We start from the raw sequence: 15,939 nt of genomic DNA, 5'->3' as shown, positions 1-15,939 counted from the left end.
ACAGTACTTCCATCAGCCGTGGATAACAATCCCCAGCTTGTACTCATTCCCACCAGTCACTGCCCACATTTTTGGTAACAGGCATGCCAAAGAATGTGAAGTCCTCGCTCATTAAAATTAGATCTGTGAACTATCAGGAAAAGAAAAACAAAATAAATAGACAAAAATAAATTACTATATGGCTGACTCACCCTGTATGCAAAAGGCTATGGACATCTGGTATAAGCCTCCAAGTGGATGGTTATAAAAAAAAAACTATAGTTATATCTGTAAAAAAAAATTTTTTTTTTTTTTTTTGGTTTTTCGAGACAGGGTTTCTCTGTGGGTTTGGAGCCTGTCCTGGAACTAGCTCTTGTAGACCAGGCTGGTCTCGAACTCACAGAGATCCGCCTGCCTCTGCCTCCCGAGTGCTGGGATTAAAGGCGTGCGACACCGTAGCCCGGCTTATATCTGTAAAATTTTGACGGCAGTAATATTCTCCAAATGGGGTGATTCTGAGCTTTAGAACTGCAGTTTAAAACCTGCAGCAAATTCTCGGGACAGGGGTCTATTCTACATCATTGCATAAAGCAGCCTGAAGCTAAGGGATTCAATTCTCAGCAGAATGCAAAAGTTGCTCACTTCCAACCTCAGGTGAACGCCTTACTCGGCGCATGCGCAAACCCATGCTAGCGCTGCGTGCTTGCGTGCGCGGCCCCGCGACGTTGAGGGGAGTGGCCACGCACCTTGGCTTCTGGGTTCCGCCATGGCTGTGTCACCCAGCGCCGTTCGCCTGCAGCGCTGTGTGGTGTCGCCGGCCGGGAAACACAGTGCCTCGCTGATCTTCCTGCACGGCTCAGGTGCAGTGCACCCTCGTGGTGTCTGTCCGCCCAGCGTGCTGCGGCTGGGGAAGCACCCTCTCCTCCGTCCCCCAGAGCTCCTAGGGCTCCGCCTGCACCCAGGATCGGGAGGGGGGCTGCCACCTCCCGGGAGGGTGCTCTCTCTCTCCAGGGCAGTCTTTGCCTTTATCTTGCTGCCTTTCCTAGTGTCCTGGACCCCCCCACAGCCACAGCATAGTCACCTGGGCAGTCTTTAGCCGATCCCAGGTTCAGGCACACCAGTCCAGCAGTGTGAGTCTCCAGGTACAGGGGCCAACTACTGTTTTTAGTGTCGACCATCCGTGATCTGACCCATATACTCAGGCTCCACAGGACCCCTAGAGCAGTGAACTTGGAACGCATTTACAGCGATCGTCCTTTCTGCTTGCCACCACCAGGGTCCCCATACGCTTCCCACCTGTCCTTTTTGATGTCTTACCTTCTTGATTTCCTTTTTTGTCCACTCATTAAATCTCTGAGGTAAGTACAAAGTCATCTCCATCCAGGGAGTGCCCCTAGAGAAAGAATAAGGACCTGTGTTTTAATTCTTGCATGCACAGTTCTTGGCTGGCCCAGGGTAAGTTCCCAGGAAAAAAAAAATAATGCTATTTTTTTTTTAATTTTCTTTTAAAGAAATGAGATCCAGCCGGTGTCCTCAGGGGGCCTACCTAAATTTAAAAACAAAAACAATTCAATTAATTTGAGTCAGCCGTGGACAGGGGATCACAAGATGGTGCCTGAGCTACTGCCAAGTGAATAGTAAGGAAAAGGAAAAAATGTGGTTGGACATTAGTAAGGCATTTGCAACTGAAGGGCTTGTTGGAGTTTTCCAAGAAGGCCTTGTTTGAGCTGAGACACGTGCAGGCTTAAACGAAATGGCTGCTAGAACACCCAAGGGATTGGAAAGTGTTAGCAACAATGTAAGATGGTCTCTTCATTTCAAAACCGGGTCTAGAAACGTTTGCTGCTGCTGTGAGTGGCGGTGAAGCTGGGATTTGAACACAAATGTCGGATTCACAATTATTATTCTGGGTGGGAGGGTGAGGGGAACCCAGAGCTATGATGTATTGCTTTGGAAACAGAAGATGAGGGTTGAGCACCTGTGAACGGAAAGACTTGCCTGATGACTTATGGCTTTATAGCCAGCTGAGCAGTGCTTATTCAGGACCCCGGGAGCGATTGGTGATGAACATCCAGAATTCCCACATACTAATATCTTCTCATAATTAATTCAGTGTCTTTAGAAAGAACTAGAATTCGTTCTTTTTTTTAACCCCCCCTGGACCACTTTGCTTAATGCTTCCTATTTTTCAATTTCAAATCACTGACATTTTTATAACCTATAATGCATGTCTGAAATCAGAGTCATTCATTCTGAGTGTATTTTATACATTGCACACGTGTGTATGTGTATGTGTGTGTGTGAGTGTGTGTATAAAACTTTATTTTGTACATTGGAAAAAGAGTTCATCTAAATAATTCTTCCAGATGTACAGATATATTATTCTTATACAAATAAATCTCTGTTGAAGTATAAAAGACTCCTTTCGGCACAGGCCTGTCCTGTTAGTTTTTATTGTCATCTCGAATCAGGAGTCCCCTGGGGAAAGAGAGTCTCAATTGAGAAACTGCCTAGTTCAGGTTGGCCTGTGGCTTTGTCTATAGTGAATGGTCTTGACAGTTGATTGATATAGGAGGGCCCAGCCCACTGTGGCCATTGCTACCCCTGGGCAGGTATCCTGGGACATATAAAAAGGCTGTTTGAGCATGAGCCACGGGGTCAAGCCAATAATCAATTTTGCTCTGAGGTTTCTTGCTCTGTTCCTAATCAAGTTGCTTCCTCCACTTCCCCTTGGTGATGGACTGCTAGCCGGGAGAGTTAGTTGAAGTAAACCCTTTACTCCCAAGTTGGCCTAGATCTGTTTTATCACGGCAACAGGAAGCAAACTAGAAGGAGGCCTTGGCCCTCCAGGTTGGAAGGCAACAATTTTACATTGGACTTGAGCACGTGTTTGTGTTACAAGGACAGGAAGTATTTGGCTTCTGGGTAAAACAAATATAAACAAACTAATTATATGGTTTTACCATGGGTTGGACTAAGGTACTAACTTTTTTTTGTCATTTAAAATACTTTCTTGAGAATTTCATACATAGAGACAAGGTGGTCCTTTTGAGTGGACGACTGAGTGTGGTTTTCTATCAGTCAGTTGTGTCTTTCACCCAAGGCTGAAGAAGTGTTTGGAAACAGATCCCATTTAATAAAGACACTTGGTCTAGAGTATATGGGTAAGGACATGCCTGCAAGTACTAGGGCCTGAATTTGGATTTCTAACATCCAGGAAAAAAACTGGGCACCACTTTCTGTGCCTGCGACCCCACCACTGGGGGAGACAGGAGGGTCTGTGGGGCTTGCTGAACAGCCAGCTTAGTGAAAACAGCAACAACAACAAACAAACAAGCAAAAATCTATGAGCTCCAGGTTCAGGGAAAGGCCCTGTATCAAAGGGTAAGGCAGAAAATCATGTAGTGGGACCTGATGTCTTCTGACTTCTGCACATTTACATGGGTCTGCCAATCGCGCGCGCACACACCACAAAGACGAAAAGATAAACTTTAACACTTTCTCTTCAGTCATATGTAAGACACACTTAGATCAGTGGAGATGGGAAATGGACAGTGTTGGACAACAGCCGAGCAGAATTCCTCTCTAGGAGAATCGATTATACCTGTTACAAATGAGGGAACCTGAAACTCAAGCCTAGGTATGGTCTTGCAACTGATAAACAATACATCCGGATGTACAATAATAAGGATTATTTCTACTGTTTATGCTTGGTGAACTAATTCTGCCTGCTAAATCTAAACAGCTCTTTTTGGCACATGGAGATTTTTCGCAGTCTCTTTTCCAGCCTTTAAGTGATCTAGGAGGTACAAATCCCTTTGAAACACACTGTTATGAAGATGTTTATCTGACTGCGAATTCTGTAATTTTTTCAGGTCATTCTGGCCAAGGAATGAGAGAGTGGATCAAGACAGTGCTAAACCAAGACTTAACATTCCAACACATAAAGATTATTTATCCAACGGCTCCTTCCAGGTATGCAATGCTTAATTTCACTTCTCAGTAGAACTCCATGGCATAAAATATATGTATGTGCCAGAGAGATGGTTTTAACTTTAACTCTGTATTTAAGGTATTTTAAATTAGGGTCGTCAATTCCCACCTGTAAAAATGCATGCTTTACTTGGAAATTGGGCTCCTTGGCCAAGCTTTCCAGGCGCCGAGCCCTTCTCTCCTGCAAGCATGCTCTGCCATTCTGACTGACCCCTTCCCAGCACGCTCTGCTTCCTGTAAGCCTGCGTAGTGCTTTAAATTTCATGGTTTAAATGCCCCCCTTTACCTCACGCACCCCAAAAGCAAACTGAATAACTTCTGCCAAGATAGTCTTTCTGATAATTTAGTTAAGCCCAGGTTCATAATCTCTGGAAAAGAGTTTTATAACATTCTTTCCAAGCTTCAAAGGATGTTAAATACTGTTGGGCTCTTTGAATCAGCAGACCAGGATAGACATGAGGCATGGGCCTACTTAATATTTAGAGTGGAAATCTGTAGGTGCATCCAACAGAATTCATAATCATGGGAGTGGAATACTTTTGAGGCCATGGACAGCTTTTTATAAATATTAAATAATCATCCACGTAGTCTTTTTCACAAACTCTTTTTTGCATAAACAAATATTGTATTGTGTCATGCAACCCAATCTGATTTCTCATGATCTGTTCTTATTATTTTTCTTTAAGCCTGCTTAGTATTCACAGAAATGCTGGGCTTTGATTTTTCTGTCAACCTTGTACTCACAGGAAAATAAACCAGGATTTCAAGAAACTTCTTATATTCACCAATAAGAACTTATTTCTCTAGTTGATAGAGTTATAGAACAGACTGTAAAATAGAAGATTCAAAAGTTATTTTAATATAGCTAAGCTTAGGGAGTTGGCAGCGCCCACAGATATCTATTGGTGGATTGATGCTAAGAGCTTGTTTCCCTCTGGTGTCCAGGGTAGGTGCAGTGGGAAGGGAATGGTGACATTTCTGTAGGAACCGGAAGGATGGTGTGTTTTAGGTTGGTTGTAAACGGAGGTGATTAAATAAGGTGTTTGAGACGTGAGTCCAAGAATTTAACAGTTTTTATCTCTTGCTAAGAGTTTAATGATTATTATCTCTTCGTAGGGCCCAGATCTGCCCTTGTTCCTGGGGTGCATTTGCAAGGACAGTTTCTGGTCAGCTAACTAAGCATCCTATTTGTTTCTGTGCTCTCCCTGCCCCGCCTTGTGATTAGCTGTAGGGTATTGACTCCTTTGTTAATATGGTAATTTCCCACCTGCCTGGGCAGAGGTCCTTGTGCAGCAGTTAGGTACTTAAGGACTTCCCCAAGTCTGAATAAATGACCTTCGGCTGGTCTGCTTTCTCAAATGACCCTGGTCTCTTTGTACGTTCTTTCAGTCTCCAGGCCCTTGCCGGACAGGCTTATGGTACAGTGGCGCTAGAACTGTACCGAGGGGGTAACACAAAATCGGATGTTACATCTCTTGACTTTCACATGTTATCAATTGTAACTTGAATTCTAGGTCAGTGTTTTTCAAACTTTAAACCAGTAGTATTTCCTATTTACATATCTTCACATACACTGTCATTTGTGGGTGTTTGTAAGTGTTTGTCCCTCTAGGTTTGTATTATATCTTCTTGAAATGTTTGATAGCACTTAGAAAAGTCACCTGAACTTGAAGTTTTCTTATGAGTTGTTGGCAATGCATTTATTTTCTTTTGTAGAATCAAGGTTTTCAGATTTTCTGCACATTTTTTAAGGCAGTGTCAGGGATTTGGTGGAATTTGTCTTTGACTTCATGATATTTATTTTTATTAATGAAATTTCTGCTTACATATTTTATTGCAGTTCTGATAGTACTATTTTATTATTGTTATTGTTATTATTTGTGTGTGTATTTTGTCTTATCAAGGGTTACTAGTTGATCTTTTTTAGAACCAGTTTAGGATTGTCTCTTTTCTGTTTGGTTGTAGGTTGAACACAGAATCTCACTGTGTAGTCCGGGCTGCCCTAGAACTCATGATCTTTCTGTCTCTGTCTCCTGAGCGCTGGGATTACAGGTGTTCACCACACCCAGCATCATTCTCTCTGTTACTTTTCATTTATATCTGTTAGTTTTCTTTTTCCATCCTATTTATATTAGAGAAATAATTTTATCACTACTCTAGCCAAATACCATCATGGTTTTTTTTTCTGCTTTATTTATGTTGGAAGGTTTTCTATCATCTTCATGTTCCCTGTATAATTTTTGTGTAACAAATCACCCCCAGCAACACTTTTATTATGGTCACAAATTTTGTGGGTTAGGAACTCAGAAAGGGCACAATAGTGGTGACTCAATCCCAATTCTGTTGTTTTTGGGGCTTCTCCTGGGAAAGCTGAAGACTGGGTGTGGCTTATGATTTGTCTGCTGGGAACTGGATCCCTCATCTGAAGGCTTACTCACATAGCTGGCAGTTGATACTGGATATTAGCTGGGGCTTTCCTGCAGCTTCTGCACCCTGGACCCTGTATTGGGCTTCATCATTTGGAAATATATATATTTGAGTGTGTATAATTGTGTGCATATTGATGCTTGTGCACATGGAAGCCTGTTGATTATTTTGGTGTTAAGCCCTATTAAACCTCTCAGGGTCCAGCTAAGATTTACTATAGCAAGTGAAAATCTTTATGTAAATTTGACTATTAAAGCAAAGACTAGATGTTATTGCTCTAAGGCCTCATGGAAGGTCATTCTGTTGCCCACGCGGGAGGAAGTTACACTGCTGAGGTGTTTTGGGAATGAATCCCATTTTAAAGGGAAAAATTATGGCTTCACGAGGTTTTTACAGATTTGACAGTGACCTTTCCAAGAGACAAGTGTTCCCGCAGCTCTTCTGAATGGGTTTCTCCATGTGGATGTGTACATATCCACTTCTTGTGGAGCTGTCTATTGGCCTGTCAGCTGTACATTTACTGTGTAATGCTCATGGGCTCCAACCGAAGCCCGAGGCTATTCTCCACCTTGCTTTTTGAGACAGTCTCTCTCGACCAACCTGGAGCTCACTGAGTAAGCAAGATTAGCAGGCCAGCAGGCTCCAGGGACCTGACTGCTCCTTTCTTACCTCCTCCCAACCCCAGCACTCCTGGCTTTTACCTTGGTGCTGAATTCAGATTCTTGGGCTTGTATGGGACCCATCTCCCTAGCCCACCATTGGTAGTCCTGAGCTGTGTCATAGCCTGGAGGCGTGGTTCCCAGTAGGGATCCCCTCAGAAAACTCAGAAGTGAGCAGGGGCAGAGCTTATCCACAAGGAAACCTGGTTAGAAGTAAAAAGTGTAGGCCTTTACCTCTTGCAAATGTTAGCCACGCTGTGGAAAGGGTTTGTATGGTTATTATTCTGACTGGATGCAGTCAGTGTAATTCCTGGACCTTCTAAGTCAGGAAGCCACTTAGAAGTCTGTTAGTGATTTCCATGAATTGAGGTGTCTAATGCTTGCTGATTTCTAATTTCATGTCATTGCTATCAGATAAAATATTCTATATTTTCTCAGTCTTTGGATTCTCCCTGCAACTTTATGGCTTCACGTAAGTTCTATCATGTTGACTCTCATGTGTATTTTTATGCATAGCATTGTATGTATAGTCCAAGGTGGCTGATAGTATTACTGAAATTTTATATATGTTCGATAATTGTTTTTAAGTGGTTCTAGGAGTCATGAGGAGAAAGCGTTAATAAATATCTTTTTCTTACAAAATGATTACTCTTAACTTCTGGTAACAGCCCAAAGTGTAATTTCTGTAATAATTATATACTGCCCAGCAGCTTTCCTATACTTATTTTACAAATTTTCCATTACTGTATGTTACTTTGGTTACTGTTGCATAGCAAACCTCCAGCCTTTTACTTTTAGTTTGTCTGTCCATTAAAATTATTTAAAATGTGTTTGTTACAGATGGCATATGGCTGAGCTTTGCTTGTATATTGAACCCATCTGATAGCTTCTGTCTTTTAAATGATTTGTTTATCCATTTATATTTAATGTAACATTGAATTTATAGGTTTGAATACAAGTCTAGTTTTTTTCACCTGTGTTCTATTTTCCTTATTTTTTGCACCATTAATTTTTTTTAATATTTCAATTTAATTTAATTCTCTGTTCTTTTTGTTCTTGATTGTGGTAAAGCTCAATATAAATCACAGACCTTCCCACTTTAATTGAATTTTAGAACTTCAGGTCACTTAGGCTTCTTTTCCTCATCCCCTTTATGACTCCCATGCCTTTCATCTACACATACTGAGAACACATCAAGCAAGGTTATAATTTTGTTTTTCATAGTAATAAACGCCACAAAGAACCTAAGAGTGGTCAGTGGTTTATTATGTTTGCTCAGCGTAGTCTGTAATGGCATGTCATTGTATTTTTGCTAAATTGTGAATTATCCTTTTGTCTATAAATACTCCTTTTCCTTTGCTATAAATTGGCTAAGCAGCAGTATATTAAATAAAAGTCAACAATAGTTTGCTGTGTTAATTAAAATGGAAAAATAAAATAGTATTTTTTCATTATGTTAATTTGGACTCTTTAACTGGAAGTACCCAATAAATATTTTTATTTTTGTGGCATATTTTAACTGTGTTTACAACCACAGGTTTTCTTAATTTGGATCTAATAACAGAATTTCCATTAAAAATTAACAATGTTTTATAGTCCATTTATAATTTTCATGGATAAATTCTCTTGGTGATTTGAAAAATTCTAAATCTCGTCAGGCTTGTGTATGCCTCTACATGGTGACTACACACTTTCCCACATACAGTGGGTGCTCAGCATCCGCAGTAAGCGTGTACTCTAAAGCAGACTTAGATGCTTATTTTATGGGTTTATATATTTACATGTTCATATGGGGAGTACACATATAAGTGGCATGCACGTGCACCTGAATGCAGGTACCCGTGAAGGCCAGAGATCATCTGCTCATGCAGACTGAATAAGAAAAGGCAAATAATTACAATTTCAAATAATAATGAATACCATGAAGGCCTTTAAATTAAAGAGACAGAGTCAACATTACAGAATAGAGGCAACACTGGAGAGTCAAAGGGCTTCCTCTGAGAAGGTGACTTTGGGTTGAGACTTAGTGGGAACTCAGCACAGGACAGGAAGACCAATGTGATGCTCCTGCATCAGTGGTGAGCTGGTCCAAGTAACTCGACCCTAGAGCATGCTAGGGGAAATTGTGAAACCAGGTCCAATAAGACTGGGGCAAGGTTGCTATCAAAAAGGCTGCGGATGGTCTTTTGTTTTTTTTTTAATTTTAGGGGAGTACAGACCAAAATAAAAATGGATATTCAGCTGCATGACATTTTATTAAAAATAAAAAAAGTCTTTGGACATTTATTCCGGGCTAATACTTTACCAGTGTGTAATGGCCGATTGATTGATTGATTTAGGAGTCACACAGATGCTCCTTGCTGAACATATTTGTTTATTGTGGTAATGTCTGAGCTGCTTTTATACCAGCTAATAAAGTGATTTATTTGAGGAAGAAGTGAATGAATGTAACACATGTACCAGGCCTTCCAGCTGTTTAAAAAACAGTCTTTTATGCTTTATTTAAAGGTTATTCTAACATCTTTGGAGATTTATGTACTCTTGATTGTTTTCTTAGCAAAAAAAAAAAAAAAGTTCTGAAGTCTTTTTATCCCATTAAATTATCCTAATGATTCTTTTTGAATAGAAAATTTTAATTTTTTTTCTTTTAGAAAGGAGAGACCAAAACCCTCCAGCTGGGTAAATTGGGATTTACGTTGGGCTGTGTACACCTCAGTGGATCCGTTTAGATTAATTAAATAAGGCATTGTCAAAGGGAAAACGAGGAAAGAGAATATCATTTTTTCCCATTAATGGCTGAGTTCCCAGAATGATTCACATGTTAGCCTATGATATCATCCTTATTTAAGTGCTTAGACAGACAAATAAACAGTCAGAGAGAAGCAGAGGCAAGTAAGTGGAGAGGGGAGCCGGAGTTGATTCAAAGGGTAGCAGTCTGATTGGAACATAAGCAAGGGCTCTGCGTCTGCTCTGGAGCTGGGCTTCCCTGACTTCAGTGGCAGTCCCAGTGAGCTGGGGACTTCGCAGTGTGTGACAAGGATTTGATCCGAGTACCTGCTTTTCATTTGCAGTGGGCTCGGGGGTTAACCTCAACAGGGCCCCTGGAGGAGGAAGGCTTGGATGATTTATGCCTTCTCAGTGTACCTGAGCTATCTAGAGCCGAGCAGCTTCTGGGGTCAGAGGTGCAGTGGAGTCAGAGGGGAACTGAATTGAGCTACAGTGGAATTTTATCTTTCCCACAGCAACTGAGGAGATGGGCAGAGAGCAGTGGAGGAGAAGCCTGGAGGGCTCAGTCTGCAGAAGTCTCCCCCCACCCAAAGTTCTCTCTTGCAACATCAATCTCAGATAATAATGCATATAAATTAAAAATCCCAAAAGTTTTCTAAAGAGAATTACTTGAGAGTTTTTCAAGCTTTTCCAAATGTTTTGATTGACTTCTTTACTAAATAAGGAACCATGAGGTGGTGGTCACTGTGTCAAAAGCTTTTGAACTTAAAACTGAGCAGGGCTTTATATGTTAACCCAATAAAGTTTGTTGTATAATTTAGTCAGCACACTCAAGCAAGAATAGGTACCTCCACCAGTACCTATTTCTACAGAAGCTGTAGGAAAGGTAGTCTTCTGAAGGAAAAGTAGTCTTCTATGGCAGAATGGTGGAATTTCACCACCTTTGTCGAGGCCATTTTGAAACATGTATATTAACTTAAAATCTGTACCTTTCATTCCAGCAATATGATTCTTGGTCTCTGTTCCATAATTAAATATATATGTTTATTTATGTCACCCCATCCACAGGGACTAGAATCTAGGTACTGTGTAAGTGATCATCAGGGGAGAATGGGAGATTCAGTTCTAAAGTAGCTTCTCACCTTTGATCATAAAACATTTATGTAATTATTTGGATTCATGGGGTAGGGATGGATTCATAGTAGTGTTGGCAGGGAAATGGGAGAGGGGCCAAAGTGCACAGAGACTCAGATGAGCTAAGGAAAGGGCACATAGGCAAGGGTGGACTTCTGCGAGGGCTGTGGAGAAGAGCGCACTCAGCTGCCAAGCAGAATGCGTTTGTCAGCTTTGACCGGCAGCGGTGCTCCAAGGAAAAATAGTCATGAAAGGTTATGTTCTAGAATATGTGAAGGGAACACGGAAGGGAGAGGACGTTCAAGTGCTTAAATCCGTTTGCTGCTGTGGAGAGTGAGGTCTGTAAGGGAAAGGGTGAGGAGAGGAGCAGAAATTAAATCAGATTTATTCTCTCAGAAGCCCAAATAGTATATCTAGGAACTAAACTCATCTGTATGTGTATATTTAGTAATACACAGTGGCACCTCACTGTGTTGGTGCATGTTTTTATACATGCACAAGGCAGGGGGATTTCCAGTGTGTATGCACTGAAAGGAGTGTGCATCCCGTGCATTAGGACACATGCAGGCTCATCCTGCAGGACAGGGGGATTTCCAGTGTGTATGCACTGATAGGAGTGTACATCCCGTGCATTAGAACATGCAGGCTCATCCCGCAGTAGCATCCGTCACACGGTGCCGTCAATCAACAGAAGATGGCGGCGCTTTTGTTTTGATTTCATCTGAGTCAGGTTACCTTTCTTGTTTCTAGGATTTTCTCAGCTTCTCTGGGAAAGTTTTAAATACAAACCAGGTTCCCAGAATGAACGTTCGTTTTCAGAAGGGCCATCAGCAGGGAAGAGTGGTGGCATGTACCTGTCTGCCAGCGACAGCTGCTGCCTGACACATGCTGGGGAGGCCATTGGTTATGCTGCACTTCCCCATGTGGTTTCAGAAGAGAAGTGCAAGGAAGCAGGTCAGGGCCCAGCTCGTTCTCTTTGTTCCTGTCTTTTATGGTTCTAAGTTACACACTTTTTTCTTTTTCTTTTTTTTTTTTTTCAAGACAGGGTTTCTCTGTAGCTTTAGAGCCTGTCCTCTGTCCTGGAACTAGCTTTCGTAGACCAGGCTGGCCTCGAACTGCCTGCCACTGCCTCCTGAGTTCTAGGATTAAAGGCATGTGCCACCACCACCCGGCCACACATTTTATCTACATGGCTTGGATAGTGAGTGCCTACCTGAGTCTGAAAAACAAAGTGGAAGAGATAGAGTTGAGTAGCCAGCATTGCAGAGAGTCACTGTGATTGGTTGAAATGCCTTTCAATCATAGTGAGTCGTCTGTTGCCGCTAGCTCATTTGTGGCATTCTTACACATAAAGCGGACCATGCATTTTGTTATTAAGTAAGAAAACAAGAGCTCATCAGGAAAAGGGTAGTGCCTCTGATCAAACCTCCTGTCCCTTTTCTTGGGCAGCCCAGCCTTCTCCATGTTTTAGCATCGCTGCCCCCATACCACAAAGCATCTCCCAAATTGTCTTTACTCTCCTTCACATTTACTTCTGATGACCTAGAAGTTAGACCTGAAACTGTAATTGGTTTACAAAGATTTAGAATGTGCACAAGTGTGGGTATAAAACTGGAATTTCATTGCATAGCATTAATGTACATGAATGGGTTAATAGTCATAGCACCATAATGGCCCTACCTCCTAAAAGTAGGTAATGGATTTGTGAAATGGCTCAGAGGCTGAGGATGCTTGCCACCATGACTGAAGGCCCGCGTTCTACCTCTGCAACCTTCGTTTTGGAAGGAGAGAACTCACACGTGCAGACTGTGCTCTGAACGTCACATTGCCCATGGCATACCTCCCCACATAAATGAATGTAACCATTAGACAGTTCAATAAAGACGGTGAACCAGCTTAGGAAACATTAATGGAATAAATATAACAACAGTAGTATAGGCTGTGTGGGGCATTTTCCATACAAATTCTTTAATATAAAATTCAGCAGAAATAGTACATTGATCCTTCAGAAATTAAAGCAACCGTTTTGATACCACTTTTTGTTATTTGTTTTAAACAGGCCGTATACACCTATGAAGGGTGGGCTTTCCAATGTGTGGTTTGACAGATTTAAAATCTCTAATGACTGCCCAGAACACCTTGAGTCCATTGATGGAATGCGCCAGGTGCTCACCGAATTGATTGATGACGAAGTCAAAAGTGGCATCCAGAAGAGCAGGATACTCATAGGTGAGGTTTTATAACATTGGTAATCTGTCCCACTTTTGTCTAATTAGATTTTTGAGTTATATTTGTAACATTGTTTACAAGTACGTGAATATTGCTTGCCGCATTCACAGTTTTGGATGAGCTACACATGCAGCTTTCAAAAATATTAGAGTCATAAACAACAGCTCATGAAACTTTCATTGATTTTCATTTTTAATAACGACTCCTTTTCAGCTTGTTTATTTGTTTTAGACAAGGCATTGCTGTATAGCCAAGACTGACCTCAAAATTCCAGTTCTCTCTCTTCCACCTCTTCCATACCCAGCTATAGGAATGCACCATCATGCCCTAGCTATTCTGCCTTTTTTATGATAAATAATTTTCTATTTTAATTTTTAACTGAGATTGTCTATTGCAATTAAAAAATAATTTTTCTTTCATGTAGCTGGGGTCTTATGAATATAAGATTAAACTGCTCATGCCATGATTGAAATAGTGTGAGAATGTGTTGTCAAACTCATGAGCACAAAGTCTTTCTAGTGAGTGTCACAAAACTAAAACATTGATAACCTTGTGTTAAACATGTCACAGTGAACCCTGTTCCCAAGGGCATTTAAAGCTTTGTGTAAATTATGTACTGAATTCTTCTTTGACTGAACTTATCAAATATATAAACTAGAGAAATTTATATTTAATATATACATATGCAAGATGAGATGTGTAATGTCTCTAGTACAGAATGTTTTGATTGTACAAACTTATAACCACTGTATTTGATGACTCCATCATGTGCTAAGTAGCATCAAAATATACTTAGAAATCTTCTCGAGACTGGATTAAAGTGTTAGTGCTCACTGAGGTGCTGTGCTGTTGAGTGAGTTACCGAGTTCCTTCCTTTTCACTGTTCAAACTGTTTAAACACAGATTACTGCAAAATGTCTTCCTGCTGGCTTTACTCTAATGTGTCTGTTAGAGTCTACACCAACTGATAAAGTCTGTGCATTTGCTCATGTGTGCACATCTGTGTGTGTGTGTGTGTGAGAGAGAGAGAGAGACAGAGAGAGAGAGACTCAGTGAAAAAAATCAGAGTTATATGATCAAAGCACATAGTTGCAGAGTAGGAAAATCTCTGTGATTTGGAGGATGAAAAGAAAAGCACTAGGCACAAAATGGTTTATTTCTTCTTTCTATGCAATGATGACCAGAGTTCTGACTTCTTATGAGATAATGTGTTCTAGGGGACCCTGTCTCCGAGATTATAAGCACAACCATTGATACTTTGTAATAAGTACCGCTTCAGATCTGGGGCAGGTGACAGCACATCCTTTTCCTGTGTGTCCTTTGATTGTGTCAGCTCAGTTAGAAATAGTTTTCCATACTGTATGTGATCTGCCAGCTCTTCTAGGGAGTCTGTCTAAAACTGGAATGGTGTTTAGCCTTTTATTCCTAAATTGCGCATGAAACTTAAGGGTTGGAGTAGTAAAATTTCTCAAAATCTCCAGTGGGATGGGAACAGAAGTCAGACATTCTAATGTAGGAGTATTGTTGGGGAAAAGACTGGAATATGCGGGACAGATTGTATATAGAGAGAAAAATGGTCTTAGGGGCTAAGGACTTCTTCTGAGGAAAGATACCCCTCCAGCTGATCTGAAAGCAGGGCAAGAATTTGGTAAAGTAAGAGAGAAGCCTGATTGTGGAAGAAAGCAAGGGACCCACCGCATCCCCATTGCAGGAAATGGTGTTTTGGCGTGCATGCCAGGACTTAGCATCACCAAATTATACACGGAGAACAGGTGATGTGTTGGGATGTTCACTTCACAAAGACACCAGCCATGCTGTGGAGGTGACATGCAAACGTCATTGGGACAGCAGGAAGGCAAACATGACAGATAACGAGATTCATAGAACAATAAGCTGACCGAGAAGTGGAGGAGACAGAGATAAGATCATTCCACAGAAGAGTACAACTGACTGTGGAGCAGGCTATTAAAATGCATTTTCCAAGTTTGATGCAAAAGACTCACATTTTTCTTTTAATAGAAAACAGAAAACCTTAGTGAGCCTCTGTAGTAAAGAACGACGTGGGTGCGGCACATCACGGCCGTCTGCGCTCTATGCGCTGCCATGCAGTTCGTGAACCGGGCAAGGGGCTGGAGACTGAAACACACAAAGACACACAGACAGGGACTCGGGTCATTCTTGAAACAGGAATGCCCCCTTTATTGTGTACCAGAGCCGTTTGTATAGGGATCCTTAACTGATAGCCACGCCCCAGCCAAATGCACCAGAAACCCCTCTCCTGCCAGCAGGCTCCTGAGGGTCTCATGCTCAGAGCAGCTGCAGGCTGTCTCAGAGCAGAGTAAAACAAGTTGTTTACAAGAAATTCAGGATCTGGAGGTTCACAGCTCCCAACATCTAAGCAAAAGTTTTGCTGGGGGCACACGTCTGATACATAGCTAAGTCAATTCATGGAGACATTCATGAATCCTCACTGGGGGCATTAAGAATATAGGGCATTGTTCAGTCTGCTTGTGTTTTGCAGCATTTGCAGACAGTACAAGTCTGAAAGGTTATGATAAAACACAGCCATGCAGTTACCAACTTTCCACTTTCTGGAAGTTGACCAGATAGTCCCTGGTAGAAGCAGTGCTGAGTCCTGTACTGTGAGGAAATTTATCAGCATGAAATTGGCTTGTGTTCTGCTTTCTCACACATTCATTGTGAGTGCCCACGTGTGAAATATGATCACATTTTATAGCCAGTGCACACCTCTCGGGTTTATTTCATGTACTTCTGTATGTTTTTATTTAAG

The 15,939-nt window shown here is 41.4% G+C and overlaps 1 protein-coding gene across 2 annotated transcripts in view; it reads left to right on the top strand.

Moving 5' to 3' along the window:
• Positions 1-721: 721 nt before the first annotated feature.
• Positions 722-15,939, top strand: part of Lyplal1 (lysophospholipase like 1) — a 24,230-nt gene continuing 9,012 nt past the window's right edge. Inside the window, exons 1-3 of one of the 2 annotated variants that reach the window (XM_005348839.3) lie at positions 722-839; positions 3,855-3,954; positions 12,979-13,148. In XM_005348839.3, coding sequence (XP_005348896.1) covers positions 746-839; positions 3,855-3,954; positions 12,979-13,148 — 364 coding nt within the window. In that variant the 5' untranslated portion in view covers positions 722-745. The other variant, XM_026779902.1, reaches the window with a different exon arrangement.

Source organism: Microtus ochrogaster, chromosome 6 (genome assembly GCF_000317375.1).
Source record: "Microtus ochrogaster isolate Prairie Vole_2 chromosome 6, MicOch1.0, whole genome shotgun sequence".
In the NCBI taxonomy this organism is placed as follows: Eukaryota; Metazoa; Chordata; class Mammalia; order Rodentia; family Cricetidae; genus Microtus; species Microtus ochrogaster.
Note: the sequence above shows the minus strand (reverse complement) of the source record. Positions and strands in the feature narration are given on the sequence as shown.